General features: G+C 42.7%; 1 protein-coding gene across 4 annotated transcripts in view; it reads left to right on the top strand.

Moving 5' to 3' along the window:
- fam171a1 (family with sequence similarity 171 member A1) overlaps positions 1-25,550 on the top strand; it is a 194,290-nt gene that overhangs the window by 113,813 nt on the left and 54,927 nt on the right. For all 4 annotated transcript variants that reach the window (XM_043690324.2, XM_087987330.1, XM_087987329.1 and 1 more), the window contains one exon: positions 8,652-8,879. In XM_043690324.2, coding sequence (XP_043546259.1) covers positions 8,652-8,879 — 228 coding nt within the window. The remainder of the gene's footprint in view (positions 1-8,651; positions 8,880-25,550) is intronic.

A 25,550-nucleotide genomic window follows, 5' to 3' on the forward strand; every position in this document is an offset into this window, starting at 1 on the left:
CTTGGCCCATATGGACATGGATTGCTTCAGAATCTGTGGAGTCACAACCAGTAAGAATGACAATGGGTTTGTCTTTCCTTCAAGAATGATGGAGAGGTAATGGGGCTTTGGCATGATCATTTAGCGTGATCAATGAGTAAAGACAGTGACGGCCAGGCTGTTGTTACATAAACTGTGTATGAGTCTGTAACATAAGACCTGATCTGACTGTTAGACTGAAGGAGTGGTTGAGTGTTGGAGACCTTTAGACCATGGAGAGGCAGGGGTTTAACAAAATCTCGTACTGAATAGTGGAAGCTTTCATACCATTCTGGACATAAGTCAGAGGATAGAAAGATTGTGAGACTCTTGTAAACTAGCTAGTTTACATCCAGAACCATCCTGCCTGCAAGATACCAGAAATATCAGGTAAGCTGGGGATGGGTGCATCAGCAGATATTTTAAACTCTGGTAAAATTTTAAATTACCTCCAGAGTGCAGATGGGAAAATCTGTTTAGAAGAGTGACAGAAAGAAAGCAGGTCAAAAACGTATGGGAAGGCGAGCGCATTGAGGTCACTATAGGTTATGTTTATGGAGAATGAATATTTATTCAGTGCCTTGCTTGCCAAAATCTCCTTTTTGGATCCTCTCTCCCCTTCCCTTGAATCCTGCCAATTTATGCATTATTTTGAGCTTTTTCCACAAAAACAAATAAATGCATCAAAATATTTAGAATTTTGCTACTGTAGAGGAATCCTAGCAATCTCTCACAGATAAATCTAGCAGCCTGTTGGTCATGTGCACAGATTTTTGTCTTTGAATTTTGTGGATTTGGGATCTTTGCACTACTAGCTGATTGGTGAATGCAACAGAAAATCAAGATCTGCTAGAATCAAGAATCAATCTGAAACTACAGTTGAACTTTGGTCTCTTAAGTTTTAGGTCTAATGGGACTCTTTGCTGTCTTGACTCTGCATACCAGCAGCAACTACAATGGTTTGCCATTGTATAATTGTGACTATGCAGAGGGAAAACAGGGTTTTTTAATTAAATGTTAGTCCATGGGACGTGGGCAATACTGGCTAAACCAGCATTTATTACCCATCCTTAATTATCCTGGAGAAAGTAGGGGTAAGTCGCTATCTTGAACCTAAATCCTAAAGAAAGTTATAACCATTTGGCTGAGGTTTCGGCTTTGTTTTGGGGTTTCGCTCTGGGCTGACCTCGGGTCCCTCTGTTCAAGCTATGTCCTAATTGAGACTTTGCAATTGCCTTCACTCAAGTGGTGTTTGCAAGCTCAGTTGGACTTGCTGTCCACTTTCATCAGAATACCCTGCAACTCATATGCTCTACTTGCTAGATTTTCCAATGAAAAAGCCAGTTGTAATGCCTGTTGAGGTCCATTTGGGCTTCAGCTAGTATGTGCTTTTGCCTGGTTACATCATTAATCCCACATGCCAGTCTCTCAGCATCTCGTTAAAGTTAAACCAAAGTCATGTGCCTCTGCCCGTTGTCTTAACCTTCAAAAGTCCCAACACAGATTCTTTTGGTTCTTGATTTTTCAAGTAAAACCAATAGCATCTCAGAATTAGAGGAGGTATAGGGTCATAATATTCCTTATTTAAATCCACCAACTCTTGAAAGATTATAGTGTCTGGTGCCTTAGAGAAAGTTAGACTCCTAATGACCGAAAAAGCCTTGGGTTCACAAGCTGTCCGAAGAATTACTTCTTGCTTTTCATCTGCCCCAATACCATTTGCCTAAAAAAAAAATGATGCATTCATTCCAAGTATTGGGCCCAGTTTTCAATGGCAGGATCAAACGGGTCAAGCTTCCCAAATACAGAGGAACCTCAATTATCGAAATGGGATGGGTGGGCACTATTTTGTTCAGATAATTGATTATTTGGTTAATTGATTCAATGCCTCTCCTCTGGGGCTCAGAGTTTTCTGAAGTTTCCTCTTTCCTCGCTCTGCCTGCCTTGCTCCCCCTCTCTGTCTCAAGGTTTGTTTCTGAGCAGACACACACTTGTGTGTAAGGGACCTGCAGCATTTCTGAAGCCGTCATGCCTCCCAACCACCCCCTCCCCCCCCCCACCAACTCCCCCTTCAATTCAATGGGATTGACACAGCAAGCACTTGCTTAGTCCGTTCCCCATTCAGGAGATGAGGCAGCAGCACACCACGTATGACCCCCACCCTGTCTGTTCCCACAAACCCCCCCACCCCTCCATCTGCCCTCTCCAACCATCCGCACCCCAACCCTATCCAAACCGGCAAACCCCCATTCAACACGGTCACTCTGTCTGCCTCCCCCGTTCGCCCCCCCCACCATCCATGCCCCTCGCCCTCTCCGAGCCAGCCGCCCCCCCCGCACACATGCGCGCGCGCACACACACACACACACACACATATATGCATGCAGCCACACAAACAACTTTTTAACAAGTTCCACTTTTCCCTTGTATCTGGGGAAGGGGGGGTTTAGGTTACACCCCTGTGCAGAACTCCAGGGAAAGTATGGGGAGTGAGAGAGAGCGCGACGATCAGTCATTTGGAAATGGTGCCTGGGATCCCATCGATGTCTAGGCCTGTTCTTGACAGCATTTTAGTGAGCTGAGTTCATTTTTAATCATTGTAAACAAAAGACGCAAATCAGTGTTGGAAGCACCTCTTTGATGTAATGTTTCTATCAAGACCTTCAGATCTTCGTATAATCCAAAATTCGGATAATTGATGTTCAGATAATCGAGGTTCCTCTGTAATGCTTATCCCACCTCAAAGGTGATTGTTGTGAGTGAATCTCTTCAGGTGCATGTTTTTCTCTCCTTGCCACTGAAAAAACTCCACAGAGGCCAGTAGTCTAGTCACCAAGTCACTTTTTATTTACACATAGAGAATCCTTGGCACTGATCCAGCTCCCTCAGAGCCAGATTTCAGAGTGAACAGGATGTCTGACACTCCTTATCTGTCAGCCAGGCTCCCAGATTGGATGATATTAATTGCCCCATTCAGGGAACTCATATGAGGTCCACTCAGCTGACCTCATTACAATCACTCCACTGCTGATGGCAAAAACTGTCTCACGAGTTCCTGGTTTTGAGTTGATTGATCATTCTGAATCACTTCTATTTCATATGGTATTGGTGGTAGGGGTACAGCACACAGTGGAAGATGTCACGGTGTGAGGATGGAACTTTGCTCGGTTTGATTCCTTGCAAAGCCAATCATGTCATGGGTGAATATATGTTCAGTAGGCAGGTTGACAAGAACGAGGCCAAGTCAGCTTTTTCCTTCATGGTAGTTCTTTCAATATCTGCTGCAAACCCAGTCCGGCAATAATGTTCCTTGGGAATAAAATCAGAATTAAAGGGATCATCTCCAGACAGGGCCCATTGAACTGCCTTTGTCTGTCTGTAAGCATATGTAGATTAAACGAGTTATAGATTGACAGTTCATAGATTCTAGCAGCAGGTAAACAACTATTTATTTGTGATACATAGTAATTCTTGTTAAGTACAGAAACCTGGCCAGTGCTTTCTGTTAACCTGAGTCTAAAAAGACAGGTGAATGGAACATTTTATATACTTCGATAAAATGTTTAACTTTCGTAACAACTCCAGGAACAGCAGGATTTCAGCATGCTACCCCAGTGAGACAGGATACTAGCAAAACAGACTGCGGACACATATTTGAGAGCTTTAATACCTTCAATCCTTTTTTGATGTAGTGCTCAACCTGGAAGAAAATGGATTCAGCTGGAGGTTTCTTTGTCCTTGTTTTACCTTATTCCTTAAGACTTCATGAGGTCTAGAGTGAATGTTGAAGATTCGCAGGGCCTTTCTGACTATCTATGTGCCATCACTTTTGGGTTTGTCCAGAGGTGCTGGCGGATGCGTCTGCGATGTTGACTGAGAAGTGAATATGATTCACTCAGAGTTTAGATTAGATTACATACAGTGTGGAAATAGGCCCTTCGGCCCAACAAGTCCACACCGACCCTCCAAAGGCCCACCCATCCAGAACCATTCCCCAACATTTACCCCTGACAAATGCACCTAACACTACGGGCAATTTACTATGGCCAATTCACCTAATCTGCACATCTTTGGATTGTGGGAGGAAACCAGAGCACCCGGAGGAAACCCACGCAGACACTGGGAGAATGTGCAAACTCCACACAGACAGTTGCCCGAGGCAGGAATTGAACCTGGGACCCTGGTGCTGTGAGACAGCAGTGCTAACCACTGAACCACCATGCCGCCCTAATTTGAGGAATTGATGACTAATCATTGGAATTGCTCTCTCAATTTTAGCACAAACCCTCCTAGATGTTAGTTAGGAGGGATTTGCAGGGTGAAAGATGTGGTGAAACTTGAAAGGGTTCAGAAAAGATTGACAAGGATGTTGTCGGGTTAGAGGATTTGAGCTATAGGGAGAGGTTGAACAGGCTGGGGCTGTTTCCCTGGACCGTTGGAGGCTGAGGGGTGACCCTATAGAGGTTTATGAAATCATGAAGGGCGTGGATAGGATAAATAGACAAAGTCTTTTTCCTCGGGTGGGGGAGTCCAGAACTAGAGGGAATAGGTTTAGGGTGAGAGGGGAAAGATATAAAAGAGACCTAAGAGGCAACTTTTTCATTCAGTGGGTGTTACATGTATGGAATGAGCTGCCAGAGGAACTGGTGGAGCCTAGTACAATTGCAACATTTAAAAGGCATCTGGACGGGTTTATGAATAGGAAGGGTTTGGAGGGATATGGGCCGGGTGCTGGCAGGTGGGGCTAGATTGGGTTGGGATATCTGATCAGCATGGACAAGTTGGACCGAAGGGTCTGTTTCTGTGCTGTACATCTCTATGACTCTGTGACTGGGGTGGGCATGCCAGTGTTATATTTAGTGATAGACAAGCACTGGAAGAACACAGCAAGACTGGCAGCATGAGGAGGTGGAGAAGTCAATGTTTCGGATATAACCCTTCTTCAGGAATGTGTGCAAAGTTTGACACAGCTGTGTGGTCAGTTCAGTTTTCCTGTTTCTTTTCTTTGTAACAGTTTGATATAACTGACTTATTGGCAATTTTGGAGTATGTGAGTGTGGAGTCACACATAAATCAAACTAAGTAAGGAAGAGCAATTTTCTTTCCCAGTGTTAATCACGGAAGCATATGGGATTTTTTTTAACAATAATTTCTGGTCACCATTAGTAATGCTAGGTTTTTATTTCAGATTTTGTGTAATTAATTGAATTTAGACTTTCCAACTGTCTCAATGAAATTGAAATTCACGGTGGTGGATCATTAATTTAAACCTTTTGATAGTCCAATAAAATCACCACCTTCCTACTGTACTGGATACTGTCTTTTATTTCTGTTCTTTTTAAGAAAAGGCATCTGCATGGTACTTCAAAAAATGCTCATATTTAATTCCTATCCAGAATCTTAATGTTGGTTTAAGGCCCCTTTATGGGACATCATTCTGCTTAGTAAGCTGGATCCTGTTAATTCAGCAAGAGAATGTGGTGCTCATATTTTGGAAGTTGATTTGAAATTTATCTTTGATGAAAACGAGTTTTGTGCATCCCTGATGGACAATGTGAAATCAATTTGGAAATATTTTAAAATGTAGTTTGCCAAGTTGCATTACATACAAGTCTATATTGCATTTTAATATCTTACAGTCCTGGTTGCTGCCGACTGAAATTACACAGTACTAATGTTGTGTCCTGCATTACAACAATGACCGTCCTTCAGAAATATTTACTAGACTGTGAAGCACCATGGAATATGCCGAGGTTATGAAAGGCATTTACTAAAATTAACTTCTTGCTTTGTGTTTTGATCTTTCTTTCTTTTCTTATGAATGACTCCGTTGTCATAACTGGATTAATGCATGTATTCAAGGAATGGGCTTTTACCTGGAATTGGATCTATTCCATGCCTGACTTCTGCAAATGTTCAGTGTTTTATTGTGTGACCCGTCATCCAGAAGAGCAGTGTTTTGTTTAAAGACACACAGCTAAACATTACTGTGAAACTTTAACTTTCAGCTACCTGAGGAGATATACATTTTTTTCTGCATGCTCCTTCTATTTTCAAAATGGCTTCTTGTATACTGTTCTTAAAAGTATTCAATCAAATTGGAAGTTCTTTTGCAAAATCACAGAATCCCTACAGCATGGAAGCAGGCCATTTGGCCCATCGATTCCACACAAACTGTCCAAAGAGGATCCCACCTAACCTACACATCTTTGGACTATGGAAGGAAACTGGAGCACCTGGAGGAAACCCACGCAGACACGGGGAGAATGTGCATACTCCACACAGACTGTCACCTAAGGGTGGAATTGAACCCAGTTTGCTAATACTGTGAGGCAGCAGTCCTAACCACTGAGCCACCATCCCACCCCAATGGAATAGCAATCCTTTGTTCTAAAGGGAGAACTACCAGGCGAGAGAGAGATTGGTTTCTCTGGAAAATGGATGCAGGTTATCTTTGTTCGATGAAGCAATTTCTTTCACAAAACCCAGTGCCACCTTGGACTAACCTGAACAGTCTGAACCTGTTTTTTGAAGAAGTAACAAAGAGGATTGATGAGGGCAGAGCAGTAGATGTGATCTATATGGACTTCAGTAAGGCATTCGACAAGGTTCCCCATGGGAGACTAATGAGCAAGATTAAATCTCATGGAATACAGGGAGAACTAGCCATTTGGATGCAGAACTGGCTCAAAGGTAGAAGACAGAGGGTGGTGGTGGAGAGTTGTTTTTCAGACTGGAGGCCTGTGACTAGTAGAGTGCCACAAGGATTGGTGCTGGGTCCTCTACTTTTTGTCATTTACATAAATGATTTGGATGCGAGAATAAGAGGTACAGTTAGCAAGTTTGCAGATGACACCAAAATTGGGGGTGTAGTGGACAGCGAAGAGGGTTACCTCAGATTACAACAGGATCTTGACCAGATGAGCCAATGGGCTAAGAAGTGGCAGATGGATTTTAATTCAGATAAATGCAAGGTGCTGCATTTTGGGAAACCAAATCTAAGCAGGAATAATACACTTAATAGTAAGGTCCTAGGCAGTGTTGCTGAACAAAGAGACCTTGGAGTGCATGTTCATAGCTCCTTGAAAATGGAGTCGCAGGTAGATAGGATAGTGAAGAAGGCATTTGGTATGCTTTCCTTTATTGGTCAGCGTATTGAGTACGGACGTTGGGAGGTTATGTTGCAGCAGTACAGGACATTGGTTGGAATATTGCGTGCAATTCTGGTCTCCTTCCTATCAGAAAGATGTTGTGAAACTTGAAAGGGTTCAGAAAAGATTTATAAGGATGTTGCCAGGGTTGGAGAATTTGAGCTATAGGGAGAGGCTGAACAGGCAGGGGCTGTTTTCCCTGGAGCGTTGGAGGCTGAGGGGTGAACTTATAGAGGTTTACAAAATAATAAAGGGCATGGATAGGGTAAATAGGCAAAGTCTTTTCCCTGGGCTTGGGGAGTCCAGAACTAGAGGGCATAGGTTTAGGGTGTGATGGGAAAGATATAAAAGAGACCTAAGGGGCAACTTTTTCATGCAGATGGTGGTACATGTATGGAATGAGCTGCCAGAGGAAGTGGTGGAGGCTGGTACAATTGCAACATTTAAGAGGCATTTGGATGGGTATATGAATAGGAAGGGTTTGGAGGGATATGGGCCGGGTGCTGGCAGGTGGGACTTGATTGGGTTGGGATATCTGGTCGGCATGGATGGGTTGGACCGAAGGGTCTGTTTCCATGCTGTACATCTCTATGACTCTATGGGGAATATGAGGAGAGAGAGACATCTAGCTGCCAGGTGGAGCAACAGTAATCCTAAATCAGTAAAGATTTTCAATGAGCCTTGTCCCATGACTAAAGTTGTAGAAGAGATTGGTACATTGCAGGCTCTCTTTTGTTCATAATTTATGACCAACCGGGGTTTTGCATGCAACTTGCATATTTTACCAGTGATATTATTTGGGCATCTCCAGATTTTTTGGGAGTGATTCCTAATACAGGTTTTACTGTACATGACAAAAGGGCTTTTGATAGAAATGAATACTTTCCATTTTTGTGAAATGAAATTGCATTTAATCTTTTTCCTACCTATTTTATGAATCGCAGGAATGTGGAAAATGGGCACCAAAAATAACTACAAGAAGGATATGACTGCAGAGTTCAATTTTAAGTCTGCTGAACTCCAGGCAGTAAGACCAATAGCTTCAAGAAAAAGTAATTGAGACAGAAAATAGACCCTGGTGCACTTGGAAATTGGAGTTGCAAATTCCAGGCTCTTACACTCTCCCTTGTCAGTATTGCAGCATGGCTGAATAAACTGATTGTCATTTCAAAAAATAGCAGTAGATTGACAGAATGTAAAGGACAGGGAAATTGGCTCTTTGAATGTATTACTAATGTTTAAACTTGCTACTACATTCTATTATTGTCACAAATAATGGTTTCATTTGTGCAAATTGTTTTACAACAATCACTTTAACACTGTCTCATTTGTTATGTTTTCTCTCTGAAAACCATAATAAGTGCAAATAAATTGTACATCTTAAAGTCAAACTGGGTATTTATTATTTTACAGTGAAAACAAAAATAATATAATTTTATTGATTGGTAATTTCTTACTCTATCTCTATTGATTTCTTTTCAGAGGTGACATTAAAAGTCCATGTCAGTGATTCTAGTACACATCAGCCTTTGGGTAAAGCCTTCATTGAGATTTTCGCCAACCAGACCTCATTTGTCTCGGGATACTCAGAAGCTGATGGGGTAGCCTTCATCACGTTCCGCTACACCCCTGGAGTTCAACTACTCATTACTGCATCAAAACGTGGCTATGTCCCAAACTCCTCACCATGGCTAGCCACCAAACTGCCCTGTGAGTATGATTTTAGTATTCTTTACAATTGCAAAGGTTTCTTGTTTACAGGTTCCCGCCCTCACCTCTCACTTTGTGAATAGAAAAAAGTCAAAGGGAAGGGGGATAATGTGGTATTGCTTCTCACCTCTTGCATGATATTGACACAACCAATATGAAGATTCAATTTCTACGCACTGTTCAAATAATGTGTGCACCCCTGAGCAGGTTAGGTGGGGTTTGATTAGCTCAGTTGGCTTTTGAGCTGGTTTGTGATGCAGAGTGATGTCAACATTGCAGTCCTTCTGGTGTAAGTGCCCATACAATGTCATTAAAGAGAAAATTCCAACGTTTTGACACAGTGGCACTGAGGAAACAGTGATATATTTCCAAGTCAGGATGGTGTGTAGGTTGGAGGGGGACTTGCAGGAGGTGGTGTTCCCAAGTATCTGCTGCACTTTTCTTCGGGAGTTTGGGCGGTGTTTGTCTAAGGCATCTTGATAAATTTTTGAAGTGCATCTTGCAGATGGTCCTGACTGCTGCTACTGATCATCAGTGATGGATTAGATAAATGTTTATGGGTGTGATACCAATCAAGTGCACTGTTTTGGCCTAGATAAAGTCAAATGTGTTCAGTGTTGATGGAGCTGCTCCCATCCAGGAAAGTGGGAAGTGTTCCATGATATTTCTGACTTGTGCCTTGTAGATTGTGGCCAGGTTTTGGGGAGTCAGGCATTGAGCTAATTCTACAGGAAACCTCACCTGAGTTGTTCTTGAATCAACAGAATTTATATGTCTAGTTCAGTTTCTGGTTAATCATAACACAGAATGTTGATAATGGGGAATTCACTTGTGATAATGTCATTGAATATCAAGGGCCATGATTCGACATGGTCATTTCCTGGCACTTGTGTGGCCTGACTGATGATGCTGCCAGTCGCTACATCAAAGTACAGTCCTGACTCCCACAGATGGTGTAGAAGGAGCCTCTGGCTCTGCAGCTTGCCCTGTATATTTGAAGGACTTGGGAAGTCACCCATTTGAGCCTAGAGGGCCTCGGTCTGCTGAGAGTCTCCACTCAAGTTGACACACCTTTCTCTGCTGGATGGCACACCTTTCTCTGCTGGTACTGCTATAGGCAATGGAATGTGGAAAGCTGGATGCATATCCCGAGAAGAAGCATTTGGCGGGGGCTTCTTTCACTCTCCTCCTCTCTTTGAGTACCCGCAGTCAACACCCTGTCTCTGTGAGAGATAAGGACACCTGGAAGTGTGGTCAAGTTCCCTCGTTGCCCTGTTGTCTTTTAATTTGACATTAAACAGCCATGGTTAAAATGATGGAGTGCAGATCTGTGATTGTCGACCTCTTCATAAGGTAGCTGGGCATAGTGTGCCTGGGCACATTGGCCCTTCATTCCAGCTTATCAAGTGCCTTTGGCAAAACTATCTGATGTTCCAGCATCAGTCCCTGCTGGTTGATCGAGTCATTAATGGCAAGTACAGATGTTAGTCTTCTGTTTGAGTGTGAGCAATTGCCCAGTCTCAATGATTGCCAATGACATGGGGAGTTTCTTCCTCATCCATCTGTGGAGACGTTTCGGTGACACACTCACCAGATTATACTCCAGAGTCTAATCTCTTAAAAGAATACCCACTGAGTGAAAGTCTGTAAACTGATGGAGGGTGCAAATGAACGCTGCGCCAGTGTATCCTGTGAGGGCTCGCTGATGTTTTCCTCAGAGATGCAGATAGAGCTGAGGACTACTGGTGTTGGCCTCTTTGTGGAGATTTCCTGACTGCTGCAAGGCTAGCATGGAAGATACATGAAAGTTAGTTATGTCATATGCAGAAAAACGTGCAGATTAAGAATGAGTTTGTACTGATGGTAATAGGAGAGCCTACTGTCTGCCCACTGAAGCTGGCTTGCCCCCATTTGGGAACTCATTCTCTTCTCTAACCACCTGTGTTATTTTCTCCTTAAAATGAGTGAGGGGCCTGATGTTTGGCACAGTCACAGACAGACTCTAAAAACCCTTCAGTCTTGGATATCTTGGACCAGTTATGGGCTGGTTTCTCTTGCAGTGAGACGAAGGGAGGGATTGAGTTGATGGAAGTGGATGGACAGACAGTCAGTGGTGATGGATGAGTAGGAGGGGTTGTAAGATGACTATTTAGGAAGCACAAAGGACAGGAAGTAATAATAGTTTGAGAATGTGAGATGAGTGTGAGTCTTTGAGTAGTGCGTGCAATACAGAGAATCGTTGTCTATATCTTGGTAAGTTATGCATGCAGTGGCAGAGTTATAGTGAGCACTGGCTCAGAGAGTGTGAGGTGGCAGAGAGATGATGGTGGAACTTAGTCTTGCAGAGTGTAGAAGGTCGTTGATCTTCTTTCTGTATTGCTGTATGTCCCTTTTCACCAAGGATGCTGCTCTGACCCATAATACTCCTGGTCTGCAGGCTGGCATGGTCTTGGCAGTTGATAGTTTGCAGAGAGTCTGCCCTCATGCCCACTATCTCACTGACCTGCACCTCTAGACCCCTGCCTTGGTCGGAGCGAGCTAGGTTACCTTTCTTCTGTGACAACTTCAGGGTCAGACAGTGTAGTTTGGAGGGCTGTCGCTGGCTTGCAGTGTCTAAAATGGTATGCAGCCGGGGTTGAAATATGGCACCAGAGGCATGTAAATCGAAAAGTTTCACCAGTGGCTAGCACCTGTCTGGCCAGACGACTCCCTGTGGAACTTACCCAAGGTCACAGTTGCAAAATGAATGGGGTGAAAAGTGAGAGAAAATGCAATCCAGCCCAAGATGAACTGATGCTACACAACTTTCGCACCAACACACTTCAGCTGCAAGTGGGAAAATCCAGTCCTATGTTCGAGTGATTGGCAACAAAAAATCCAGACTAGTTTTCCATTTTTAATTCTTCAGCTGAAAGAGCTAATGGAATATGTTGGAAAACTAATTCTGAAAATGAGAGCTTCTCCTTCAAATTTATTGAACAAAATAAATTCTGTAGCCAGTTTTTTTCTGTCTTTTAAGCTGTATCTGTCACTGCCAGGAAAATAGCATTTTTTTTCTGGGAGTTGCCTTTCCTTTGGCTGCTGCCTTTATTTCAAATGTCTGGAAGGAGTGTAGCTTCCTTTTCTCCTTTTTTTTTGGAAGGTGTGATTGCATAGTCTCAGCAAAAGAGAACCTACTGCAAATTTTGTACACTCAAACTCTTATTTAAATATTTGTAAATAGCTCGAGCAAATTTGGCACAAGAACAGGCAGTTGCTAGTGAGTTTGGCAGGAAGCATAACATTTAATTCACCCATGTACCTTATAGCTTGAACTCGACCTTGAATTTATATTGATTTAGTTCTACTCAACCTTTTTTTTGATAACTAGAATTGCAATGTGAAGGAAAATATAAATACAATAGAGATTAACTTCAGTAAACAAAACCTATTTTTGTAAAATGTTTGCCTCAGGATACAGTGCCTGTGCTGCCTTTGTTTCACTATATGGTATTGCTTGCTGGGCTTTAATCTGTGGAACAATTTCATGAGAGTTGCAACGGATTCAGTTCTTTGCTATTCCATTTTTCTGAGAACTTTGAGTGCCAGTGTAAATTTTTTTTGTTTCCTAGATAAAATTTATTTAAAATGTAGCGCAGGACTACCTTCTACAGTGTACCTACTACAATTCAGGATTCTGAGTGCCTGAAGAAACTGGAGATGGAATGCCATGGCAGGTGTAGGATCTGTAAGAAGTGGATGTTTGTTACTTTTGTTGAAGGGACTTATAATAAAATAGTTGGAAGTCTCTGGCCTAATGTGTTTTGTGAACAGAGAGCTCCTGGAGTGTGAATGGACTTTTTTTATACTGGAATGATTTACAAGTGTAGTCAAGATTGAAGGTATTCACTTATTTCCAGTTTAGAATCATGAATTGACTTTTTGATTTAGAAAAAAAAAGATTTGAAACATTTTATGACAGTTCAGTGGACACCTAACTGAAGACAGAAACAAATTCAGTCTTTTTTTTCTCCACAGAAGCGTTTTATAGCCATTAAGGGAATAAGTTACCTTTGTAGAAAAGCTTTGTTCAACTTCTAGACTAAGTGGGTTTGGTTAGAGTTGACAGGTTTTTGAAATCTGAGAAAGTTTAAGCTCTCAGTTTTATGACAAATCATGTATGAAAGTTCTATAGTTTTCTCCACAGAAGCGTTTTATAGCCATTAAGGGAATAAGTTACCTTTGTAGAAAAGCTTTGTTCAACTTCTAGACTAAGTGGGTTTGGTGAGAGTTGACAGATTTTTGAAATCTGAGAAAGTTTAAGCTCTCAGTTTTATGACAAATCATGTATGAAAGTTCTATAGTAACGTATAGAGGAATTTAGGCAGAGATCCACAGTTCCTTGAAAGTGGCAACACAATTGGATAAGGTGGTCAAGAAGGCCTACGCCATGTTTGCTTTCATTGGTCAGGGCATAGAATATAAAAATTGATAAGTCATGGTGCAGCTGTATCGAACTTCGATGGGGCCATATTTGGAATATTAGGGACATTTCTGGTCACCATACTACCAGAGGGATGTAGAGGCTTAGGAAAGGGTACAGAAATGGTTTATCAGGATGTTGCCTGGTTTGGAAGGTATGAGCTATGAGGAGAGATTGTACAAACTTGGTTTACCAGGGGACATAGGTTTAAAGTAAAAGGGGGAAAGTTTAAAGGAAATGTGTGAGGCAGGTGTTTTACATAGAGGCTGGTAAGTGAGTAAAATGCACCGCCAAAGGAGATGGTAGAGAGGGATATAATAGCAATGTTTAAGAGACATCTTGACAGATATAGGCATAGGCAGGGAATAGAGGAACTTGGACTGCATAAAGGCAGAAGGTTTTTAATTTAAAAATTTTGTTGGCACAGGCTTGTTCCTGTTCTGTGCTGTTCTTAAAGTGATGTTGGAAACTTAGGTTGAAATATTGTGCTACTAGCTGCTGGTTGTTTTGTTTTTGCTTTTTGTGTAATAAACTACTGTTCTGCTGATAAAGAAAATCCGCATCCTCAAGTGGCCATGTTTCCGTGAATAACCACCATGTTCATAAAATCTTGACAGTGTGGAAGCAGGCCATTCAGCCCTTCAAGTCCACACTGACCCTTTGAAGAACATCCCACCCAGACCCAGCCCATCCCCTTAACACTGCATTTCCCATCGCTAATTCACCTAGCCTACACATCCCTAGACACTATGGACAATTCCCGAGAGCCAATCCACCTGACCTGCACATCTTTGGACTGTGGGAGGAAACCAGAGCACCCAGAGGAAACCCACGCAGTCACTGGGAGAATGTACAAACTCCACAAAGACAATGGCCCAAGGCTGGAATTGAACCTGGGTCACTGGCGCTGTGAGGCATCCCAAAAGTTAACTAAAATTTTTAAAATGTTCAATCAGGCTAGTATTCATTCTGGGATCTATCTTGTTCAGTCAGCCCACAAGCTGGGATCATAACGAGTAGTGTTGAAGAGTGCGGTGCTGGAAAAGTAGGGCTCTTGAACAGCATTTGAAGTAATTTAAGAGGGATCTGTGTCTCAATTAAAGAAATTAGTATATGAGGTGCAAAACACAACACAGGAATGTTGTGATGAGTTTATTGTATGGATTGGATTTTCACAATGGCTTTGAATGTTGCTAAGAGTTTTCTGGGAGTGGAAGACATAACAGTGGAGTCACAGAGGTGTACAGCGCAGAAATAGACCCTTCAGTCCACCTCGCCCATGCTGGCCAGATATCCTAAATAAATCTTCAGTCCCATTTTTCAGCATTTGGCCCATATCCCTCCAAACCCTTCCTATTCATATACCCATATAGATGCCTTTTAAATGCTGCAATTGTACCAGTCTTCACCACTTCCTCTGGCAGTTCATTCCATCCACGCACCACTCTCTGTGAAAAAGTTGTCCTTCAGGTCTTTTTAAAATCTTTCCCCTCTCACCTCTACTCTATGCTAGAGTCTTAGAGATGTACAGCATGGAAACAGACCCTTTGGTCCAACCCGTCCATGCTGACCAGATATCCCAACACAATCTAGTTCCACCTGCCAGCACCTGGCCCATATCCCTCCAAACCTTTCCTATTCATAGGCCCACCCAAATCCATTTTAAATGTTGCAATTGTACCAGCCTCCACCACTTCCTCTGGCAGCTCATTCCGTACACATAGCACCCACTGAGTGAAAACGTTGTCCCTTAGGTCTCTTTTATATTTTTCCCCTCTCACCCTAAACCTATGCCCTCTAGATCTGGACTCCCCAACCCCAGAGAAAAGACTTTGTCTATTTATCCTATGCATGCCCCTCATAATTTTGTAAACCTCTATAAGGTCACCCCTCAGCATCTGACGCTCCAGGGAAACAGCCTCAGCCTGTTCAGCCTCTCCCCATAGTACAAATCTCCAACCCTGGCAATATCCTTGTAAATCTTTTCTGAACCCTTTCAAGTTTCACAACATCTTTCCGAGAGGAAGGAGACCAGAATTGCACACAATATCCCACAGTAGCCTAACCAATGTCCTGTACAGCCGCAACATGACCTCCCAACTCCTGTACTTAATACTCTGACCAATGAAAGAAAGCATACCAAACGCCTTTTTCACTTTTCTATCTACCTGTGACTCCACTTTCAAGGAGCTAGGAAACTGCACTCTTTGTTCAGCAACACTTTCAAGGGCCTTACCATTAAGTGTATAAGTCCTGCCAAGATTTGCTTTCCCAAAATGCAACACCTTGCATTTATCTGAATTAACCTCCATCTGCCACTTCTCATTCCATTGGCTCATCTGATCAAGATCACGTAGTAATCTGAGGTAACCTTCTTTGCTGTCCACTACACCTCCAATTTTGGTGTCCTCTGCAAACTTACTAACTATACTTCTTATGCTCACATCCAAATCATTTATGTAAATGACAAAAAGGAGAGGACCCAGCACCGATCCTTGTGGCACTCCACTGGTCACAGGCCTCCAGTCTTCTACCTTTGAGCCAGTTCTGTATCCAAATGGCTAGTTCTCCCTGTATTCCGTGAGATCTAACCTTGCTCACCTGTCTCCCATGGGGAACCTTGTCAAACATCTTACTGAAGTCTATTTCGATCACATCTACTGCTCTGCCCTCATCAATCCTCTTTGTTACTTCTTCAAAAAACTCAGTCAAGTTTGTGAGACATGATTTCCCATGCGCAGAACTGTGTTAACTATCCCTAATCAGTTCTTGCCTTTCCAAATATGTGAACATCCTGTCCCTCAGGATTCCCTCCAACAACTTGTCCACCACCGACGTCAAGCTCACTAGTCTATAGTTCTCTGGCTTGTCCTTACTACCCTTCTTAAAGAGTGGCACCATGTTAGCCAACTTCTGGATTAGTGGTGCTGGAAGAGCACAGCAGTTCTGGCAGCATCCAAGGAGCAGCGAAATCGACGTTTCGGGCAAAAGCCCTTCAATAGGAATAAAGGCAGTGAGCCTGAAGCGTGGAGAGATAAGCTAGAGGAGGGTGGGGGTGGGGATAAAGTAGCATAGAGTACAATGGGTGAGTGGGGTAGGGGATGAAGGTGATAGGTCAGGGAGGAGAGTGTGGAGTGGATAGATGGAAAAGGAGCTGGGCAGGTCGGACAAGTCCGGACAAGTCATGGGGACAGTGCTGAGCTGGAAGTTTGGAACTAGGGTGAGGTGGGGGAAGGGGAAATGAGGAAACTGTTGAAGTCCACATTGATGCCCTGGGGTTGAAGTTTTCCGAGGTGGAAAATGAGGCGTTTTTCCTCCAGGCGTCTGGTGGTGAGGGAGCGGCGGTGAAGGAGGCCCAGGACCTCCATGTCCTCGGCAGATTGGGAGGGGGAGTTAAAATGTTGGGCCACAGGGCGGTGTGGTTGATTGGTGCGGGTGTCCCGGAGATGTTCCCTAAAGCGCTCTGCTAGGAGGCGCCCAGTCTCCCCAACGTAGAGGAGACCACATCGGGAGCAACGGATACAATAAATGATATTAGTGGATGTGCAAGTAAAACTTTGATGGATGTGAAAGGCTCCTTTAGGGCCTTGGATAGAGGTGAGGGAGGAGGTGTGGGCGCAGGTTTTACAGTTCCTGCGGTGGCAGGGGAAAGTGCCAGGATGGGAGGGTGGGTTGTAGGGGGGCGTGGACCTGACCAGGTAGTCACGGAGGGAACGGTCTTTGCGGAAGGCGGAAAGAGGTGGGGAGGGAAATATATCCCTGGTGGTGGGGTCTTTTTAGAGGTGGTGGAAATGTCGGCGGATGATTTGGTTTATGCGAAAGTTGGTAGGGTGGAAGGTGAGCACTAGGGGTGTTCTGTCCTTGTTACGGTTGGAGGGGTGGGGTCTGAGGGTGGAGGTGCGGGATGTGGACGAGATGCATTGGAGGGCATCTTTAACCACGTAAGAAGGGAAATTGCGGTCTCTAAAGAAGGAGGCCATCTGGTGTGTTCTGTGGTCGAACTCGTCCTCCTGGGAGCAGATACGGCGGAGGCGGAGGAATTGGGAATAGGGGATGCCATTTTTGCAAGAGGTAGGGTGAGAAGAGATGTAATCCAGGTAGCTGTGGGAGTCAGTGGGTTTGTAAAAAATGTCAGTGTCAAGTCGGTCGTCATTAATGGAGATGGAGAGGTCCAGGAAGGGGAGGGAGGTGTCAGAGATGGTCCAGATAAATTTAAGGTCAGGGTGGAATGTGTTGGTGAAGTTGATGAATTGCTCAAACTCCTCGCGGGAGCACGAGGTGGCGCCAATGCAGTCATCAATGTAGCGGAGGAAGAGGTGGGGAATGGTGCCGGTGTAATTATGGAAGATCAACTGCTCTACGTAGCCAACAAAGAGACAGGCATAGCTGGGGCCCATACGTGTGTCCATGGCTACCCCTTTGGTCTGGAGGAAGTGGGAGGATTCAAAGGAGAAATTGTTAAGGGTGAGCACCAGTTTGGCCAAACGAATGAGAGTGTCGGTGGAAGGGTACTGTTGGGGACGTCTGGCGAGGAAAAAACGCAGGGCTTGGAGGCCATGTTAGCCCCCCTCCACTCTTCCGGCACATCACCTGTGACTATCGATGATACAAATATTTCAGCAAGCGGCCCAGCAATCACTTCTCTAGCTTCCCACAGAGTTCCAGGGTATACCTGATCAGGTCCTTGGGATTTATCCACTTTTTTGTGTTTCAAGACATCCAGCACTTCCTCCTCTGTAATAAAAACATTTTGCAAGATGTCACCATCTATTTCGCTACTTTCTTTATCTTCCATATCCTTTTCCATAGTAAATACTGATGCAAAATATTCATTTAGTATCTCCCCCATTTTCTGCTGCTCCACACAAAGGCCGCCTTGCTGATCTTTGAGGGGCCCTATTCTCTCCCTAGTTACCCTTTTGTCCTTAATGTATTTGTAAAAACCCTTTGGATTCTCCTTAATTCTGCTTGCCAAAGCTATTTCATGTCCCCTTTTTGCCCTCCTGATTTCCCTCTTAAGTATACTCCTACTTTCTTTAAGGATTCACTCAATCTATCCTGTCTATACCTTACATATTCTTCCTTCTTTTTCTTGACCAAACCCTCAATTTCTTTAGTCATCCAGCAGTCCCTTTACCTACCAGCCTTCCCTTTCACCCTAACAGGAATATACTTTCTGTGAATTCTCGTTATCTCATTTCTGAAGGCTTCCCATTTTCCAACCATCCCTTTACCAGCGCACATCTGCACCCAATCAGCTTTTGAAAGTTCTTGCCTAATACCATCAAATTGGCCTTTCCCCAATTTAGAACTTCAACTTTTAGATCTGGTCTATCCTTTTCCATCACTATTTTAAATCTAATAGAATTATGGTCGCTGGCCGCAAAGTGCTCACCCACTGACACCTCAGTCACCTGCCCTGCCTTATTTCCAAAGAGTAGGTCAGGTGTTGTACCTTCTAGGAGAAAGTGAGGACTGCAGATGCTGGAGATCAGAGCTTAAAATGTGTTGCTGGAAAAGCGCAGCAGGTCAGGCAGCATCCAAGAAGCAGGAGAATCAACATTTCGGGCATGAGCCCTTCTTCAGGAATGATTCCTGAAGAAGGGCTCATGCCTGAAATGTTGATTCTCCTGCTTCTTGGATGCTGCCTGACCTGCTGCGCTTTTCCAGCAACACATTTTAAGCTCTGATCTCCAGCATCTGCAGTCCTCACTTTCTCCTAGGGAAGGTACAAAACCTGAAAATGTGTTGCTGGAAAAGTGCAGCAGGTCAGGCAGCATCAAAGGTGCAGGAGAATTGACGTTTCGGGCATGAGCCCTTCTTCAGGAATGATTCCTGAAGAAGGGCTCATGCCCGAAACGTCAATTCTCCTGCACCTTTGATGCTGCCTGACCTGCTGCACTTTTCCAGCAACACGTTTTCAGGTTTTGTACCTTCCCTAGTAGATACATCCACATACTGAATCAGAAAATTTTCTTATACACACTTCACAGATTCCACTCCATCTAAACCCTTAACACTATGGCAGTCCCCGTCTATGTTTGGAAAGATAAAATCCCCTACCATAACCGCCCTATTATTCTTACAGATAACGGAGATCTCCTTGCAAGTTTGCTTCTCAATTTTCCTCTGACTATACAATCCCAATAAGGTGATCATCCCTTTCTTATTTCTCAGTTCCACCCAAATAACTTTCCTGGATGTATTTCCAGGAATATCCTCCCTCAGCACAGCTGTAATGTTATCCCTTATCAAAAACACCACTCCCCCTCCTCTCTTGCCTCCCTTTCTATCCTTCCTGTAGCACCGAAAAATGCTACCTCTTGCTGGCCCCCTCCCCCTTGAGAATATTCTGCACCCTCTCTGAGACATCCTTGATCCTGGCACCAGGGAAGCAACACACCATTCTGATTTTTCGGTGCTGATCACAGAAACGTCTGTCTGTACCTTGGACTAGAGAATCGACGTACCCCTCATTGCATTAGAGCCAGTTTCAATACCAGAAACTTGGCTGTTCGTGCTACGTTCCCCTGAGAATCCATCACCCCCTACATTTTCCAAAACACCATAATGTAAGGGTATGGGTGGGTTGCGCTTCGGCGGGTCGGTGTGGACTTGTTGGGCCGAAGGGCCTGTTTCCACACTGTAAGTAATCTAATCTAATCTAATCTAATCTAATCTAATCTAATCATTTGTATCCTGGAACATTAAGCTGCCAGTCCTGCCCATCCCTGAGCCATGTTTCCATCATTGCTATGATATCCCAGTCCGATGTACCTAACTATGTGTTCATCTGCTTTCCCTGTTAGCCCCTTGCACTGAACTAAATGCAGTTTAATTTGTTAGTGCCACTTTGTCCCTGCCTACTCTGATTGTTGACTCACTTCTGTTCTCAAATGTACCAGTCTCAGATTGATCTCTTTCCTCACTATCTCCCTGGGCCCCACCCCCCCACCTTACTAGTTTAAATCCTCTCGAGCAGCTCTAGCAAATTTCCCTTCCAGTATATTCATCCCGGTGCAAACCGTCCTTCTTGTACAGGTCACTTCTACCCCAAAAGAGATTCCAATAATCCAAAAATGTGAATCCTACTTCCATACACCAGCTCCTCAGCCATGCATTCCTCTGTTCTATTCTATTCCTGCCCTCACTAGCGTGTAGCACCGGGAGTAATCCAGATATTACTACTCTCGAGGACCTCCTTTTTAAATTCCTGCCTAACGTTTTGTAATCTCCCTTCAGAATCTCAACCTTTTCCCTTCCTATGTCATTGGTTCCATATACAGACCTCTTGCTGGCCCCCTCCCCCTTGAGAATATTCTGCACCCTCTCTGAGACATCCTTGATCCTGGCACCAGGGAAGCAACACACCATTCTGATTTTTTGGTGCTGATCACAGAAACGTCTGTCTGTACCTTGGACTAGAGAATCGACGTACCCCTCATTGCATTAGAGCCAGTCTCAATACCAGAAACTTGGGTGTTCGTGCTACGTTCCCCTGAGAATCCATCACCCCCTACATTTTCCAAAACACCATAATTGTTTGAAATGGGTATAGCCAGAGAAGACTCCTGCAATAGCTGCCCACCTCGCTTACCTTTCCTGGAGTTAACCCATCTATGTGACTGTACCTGAGAGTTTTCCCCTTTCCTATAACTGCCATCCATCACATACTGTTGCTGTTGCAAATTCCTCATTGCCTCTAACTGTCTCCAACCGATCCATTCGATCTGATAAGATTCACAACCAACAGCATTTATTGCAGATATGATCCGTAGTAACCCCTAAACTCTCTTTAAACTCCCACATCTGACAAGAATTGCATATCACCCTCTTAAAGGCCATTTTGCTCCCTCACAATCTACAGACCCAGAAAATAACACCATCTTATTCCTCTAAAAAACACTGCCCCAGGTTAAATTAATATTTATGGCTTATATTTTAAGTTTAATGAAGAGACATATCTCAAAAAACATACAATCAAGAAAGAACCCACTCTATGCACTACTGCAGACTTTCTGTAGGAAACACTTAAAAATAATACACTTATCTGCTTCTCTACTGTGATCTTTGCCCAAAGAGTTCCTCCAAGATCAGTTGTGAATTTCACTATTTGTTAATTTTCCCAGACACACTCCGGTGTCCAGCGATACATGCATTAAAACAGCAAAGGCAGGAACTGTGCAGGTTCACTGCTGTGTCAGTTTCTTTCTCACTCCCTCCTGCACTGACTTCACCATGTGCTACCTTTGTTTGTTGTTCTTCCTTTTAAAACTGCTATGGTTTTGACTGTTTTTGGACTCCCCCATCCCGAGGGAAAAACCTCATCGATTTACCCTACCCATGCCCCTCATGATTTCAAATACCTCTATAAGGTTCCCCCTTAGCCTCCGATGCTCCAGGGAAAGTAGCCCTAGTCTATTCAGCCTCTCCCTGTGCTCAAAGCATCCAACTCTGGCAATATCTTTATAAAACCTTTCTGAACCCTTTCAAGTCTCACAATATCCTTCTTACTGCAGGTAGACCAGAATTGCATGCAGTATTCCAATAGTGGCCTAACCAATGTCCTATACAGCCATAATATCACCTCCCAACTTCTAAACACAATTCACTGACTCATAAAGGCAAGCATACCAAACTCGTCCTTCACTGTCCTATCTACCTGCCACTGTACTTTCAAGGAACTATGAACCTGTGTTCCAAGGTCTCTTTGTTCAACAACACGTTAGAATAAGCTTAAATTGAAAGAGTTAGCAAATAAATTCAAGGTAGAAAATAATGCAAGCAGGTGATGTGCAAAGTGATTTTGACACTTGCGGAATTAATTTCAGGTTTACCTTCTAAGATCTCACAGCTAGCATTAGCTGAGATACCGTTAGAAATAAAAAAAAATCTTGACTTTTTTTGTTCATTCACTAAATTAGTCAGAAAAGGAGAGGGATAAAGGAAACAGAATAATAGAAAAGGAAATTGAATTCATTCTCCAATTCCCAATGTTACTTTGGTCTAATTCCACTACTCTTGTCAAATTATAATTAATTTCAATTATTAACACCAACACTGATGTTAAGACATTTATAAGTAAAGAGTAAAAATTCTTGCATTTGTGCAGGATGTCCCAAAGCACTCTGTAGCCCATGAAGTATAATCATTAATGTAGTGGAATTTTTTTTTTGTATAGTGCGAGGAATTAAAATACAAAGAGTTAGATGTTTCATTAGGGCTCTACAATATTTTGATTTGAGCACTCCTTAAGTAATATGAGGCAGACCTTGAAAAGGACATATTGGTCTTGGATTTGTAGCTTAGATTTCCCAAATTGTAACCAGAACTCCAAAGGTTATGAGGATAAATTGCACAAAATATGATTGTTTTCCTTGTAGTTTCCAAGATTAATGTCAGTGTTTTTAAGATCTTAATCAGAGTAACTTGAATAGTTTGAGGAAAGACATTCCCGCTGTTTGTGGAGTTTAGGACGTGGTCTAAAATTAGAACAAGAGCTTTTCTGGAATGATGTTAGGAAACAATTCACCAGCAATAGATGGTAGAGATTTGGAAATCTCTTCAGTAAATTATATTGGATATTAGATCAATTGTTAATTTTAAAACCAAAATTTATAGGTTTTTATTACCTCTTGTTATTATGAGGCATGGGATAAAGCTGGGTATTTGAAGTCAAGTCACTGATCATCACTGAATGGTGCAGGAGGCTCGAGGTAAATTCCTCTATTTATGTGTGATGTAGGAATCTTGAACTAAGTGCAAGAAAGCTGATATTTTTCACGGTCATTTAGCTTGCTTGCTTCAGGAGCCAGAATGTACCATAATTACAAATGTAAGCAAACTGTTAAAATACTTGTTCCATCTTTATTATCATGAACACTTAAGCATCAGATATAAAAACAGTATTTAATTAGACCCTCAGGAAGTTCTGGTTGTGAAAATGCAAACACTAATTATCTGTCTTTTTGCATTATATTTAAAGCCAAAGAAGCATGTTTTCAGTTTATTGAAGTGTTGAATTTCAGACACTAAAATATTAACTCAGTGGTAACCACTAACAAAACTTGAAGCAATACTGGACTGATAAGTGGCAAATGGAGTTCAACCTGGAAAAGTGTGAAGTGATTCACTTTGGGAGATCGAATTTGAATGCAGAATACAGGGTTAAAAGCAAGATTCTTGGTTGTGTGAAGGAAAAGAGGGATTTGGAGTCCACATCCATAGATCCCTCAAAGTTCCCACCCAAGTTGATAGGGTTGTCAAGAAGGCATATGGTGTGTTGGCTTTCATTAGCAGGGGGTTGGGTTTAAGAACCATGAGTTTATGCTGCAGCTCTATAGAGCCCTGGTCAGACCATACATGGAATATTGTGTTCAGTTCTGGTCGCCTCATTATAGGAAGGATGCGGAAGTGTTAGAGAGGGTACAAAGGCGATTTACCAGGATGCTGCATGGACTGGAGAGAATGTCTTATGAAGAAAGGTTGCTGGAACTAGGGCTTTTCACAATGGAGTGAAGAAGGATTGAGAGGTGACTTGATAGAAGTGTACAAGATGTTGAGAGGCAAAGATAGAGTGGATAACCAGAGACTTTTCCCCAAGATGGAAATGTCTATCACAAGGGGGCATAAGTTTAAGGTAATTGGTGGAAGGTTTAGGGGAGATGTTACATGTAAGTTCTTTACTCAGAGAGTGGTGGGTGCATGGAATGCATTGCCAGCAATGGTAGTAGAGTTAGCTACATCAGGGACATTTAAGCAACTCTTGGGTATGCAGATGGAAGATAGTACAATGAAGGTTAGTCTGATCTTAGAGTAGGATAAAAGGTTGGCACAACATCGAGGGCTGAAGGGCGTGTACTGTGCTGTACTTTTCGATATTCAATGTTCTGTGTATAACACAGGTTTTGGGGTGGTGTTTAGAATAAAATTAAAAATTAAAATAAAGAACTTGAAAACATATATTGTGACTCAAGGAAAAGCAACCATTGTGCTGATGTCAGAATATAAACACAGGCGTAGTGTGATACTAAGTTTCAAATTGGCAGCTTTGCTGGGATTGCCGATGTACTGGCTCTTAATAGGATTGTTAAAAATTGATTTAGATTGGCTTTATTGTTCACCTCTGCAAAAATTGTTAGCTTTGGGAGGGTGTTTTTGACCAGCTTACATTGGTCTTTGACTGGTCCAGCAACAAAAATTGCTGGCAAGTTCCCGGGGAGCTGGAACTGTGAGATCAATTGATTTGATTAGTTCTTCAAACTGATCTCGCTGACCAGCTAACTGATGTACTTCTGTTGACTCACTAGATGTATTGCTGTTTTCTTATGGAGATGCTGAAAGAGAGAAGACTAATCCTTTTCAAAGCCCATCTTGCTATTGATACTGCTTATATTTCCTGTTAAATATAAATCACAACAGATTACTTTTATTGCTGTTATTTAACAATGTAATGCTACATTTCAGAAGTAATAAGCTGTAAAACATTTGGTGCCTGAAGATTTGACAGGGAGCTAGAAATTTTTTTCATTTTACTTTAACAGTCAGTACTCACTGATTTGCAGAACTTGTAAATGTCATTAGCCTTTCCCATTGGGCTATTAATACTCAGGGTAAATCATTATTTTCTTTATGAAGCAGAGTTAAAAATAATGGATCTTAATTAAAGAAGATGGTGTCACATTCTTGACAGCTGTGCACTGCAGGTCCTCAATGTGAAAATTTGTAATCAGGCAAACTTTGTCCTCTTCACATAAGACTGTAGAACTTTCTTTAGGCCCACATCAGTGACAGAATGAAGTAGGAAGACATTAGTTTATCATCCGGAAGATGGCACCTTTGACATCACTTCAGATTATGAGTGGAAATCTGCGATTGTATGGCTCAAATCAGCAAGTGTCTGACCAAGAACTGAATGTGCTGCCAGCTAAACTAAACTAGCATCTGTAGAGTTTGTGCTTTCAAAGGATTGTGTGGACAGCTGCCAAGCGGTCTAGCTTGTGATCAGTAGAGAGTGAATTTATGCGCAATAAGGACCAGGTATGAATAAGCTCCTAGCGTGGTAAGCAAGCCTGGAAGTCTTGGCATTTGATGAAAGTATTTAACTTGGTGTAAGTGCTAGCCATCTATAATGTATTGCACTTGCAGAATATAAACATGTTGTAAAATTACTAATGCATAAAATAATGGTTCATAATAATGTATAAAAT

The sequence above is a fragment of the Chiloscyllium plagiosum genome, unplaced genomic scaffold (genome assembly GCF_037043375.1).
Source record: "Chiloscyllium plagiosum isolate Xiang-an unplaced genomic scaffold, Cpla_swu_hap1 HiC_scaffold_5, whole genome shotgun sequence".
Lineage (NCBI taxonomy): Eukaryota > Metazoa > Chordata > Chondrichthyes > Orectolobiformes > Hemiscylliidae > Chiloscyllium > Chiloscyllium plagiosum.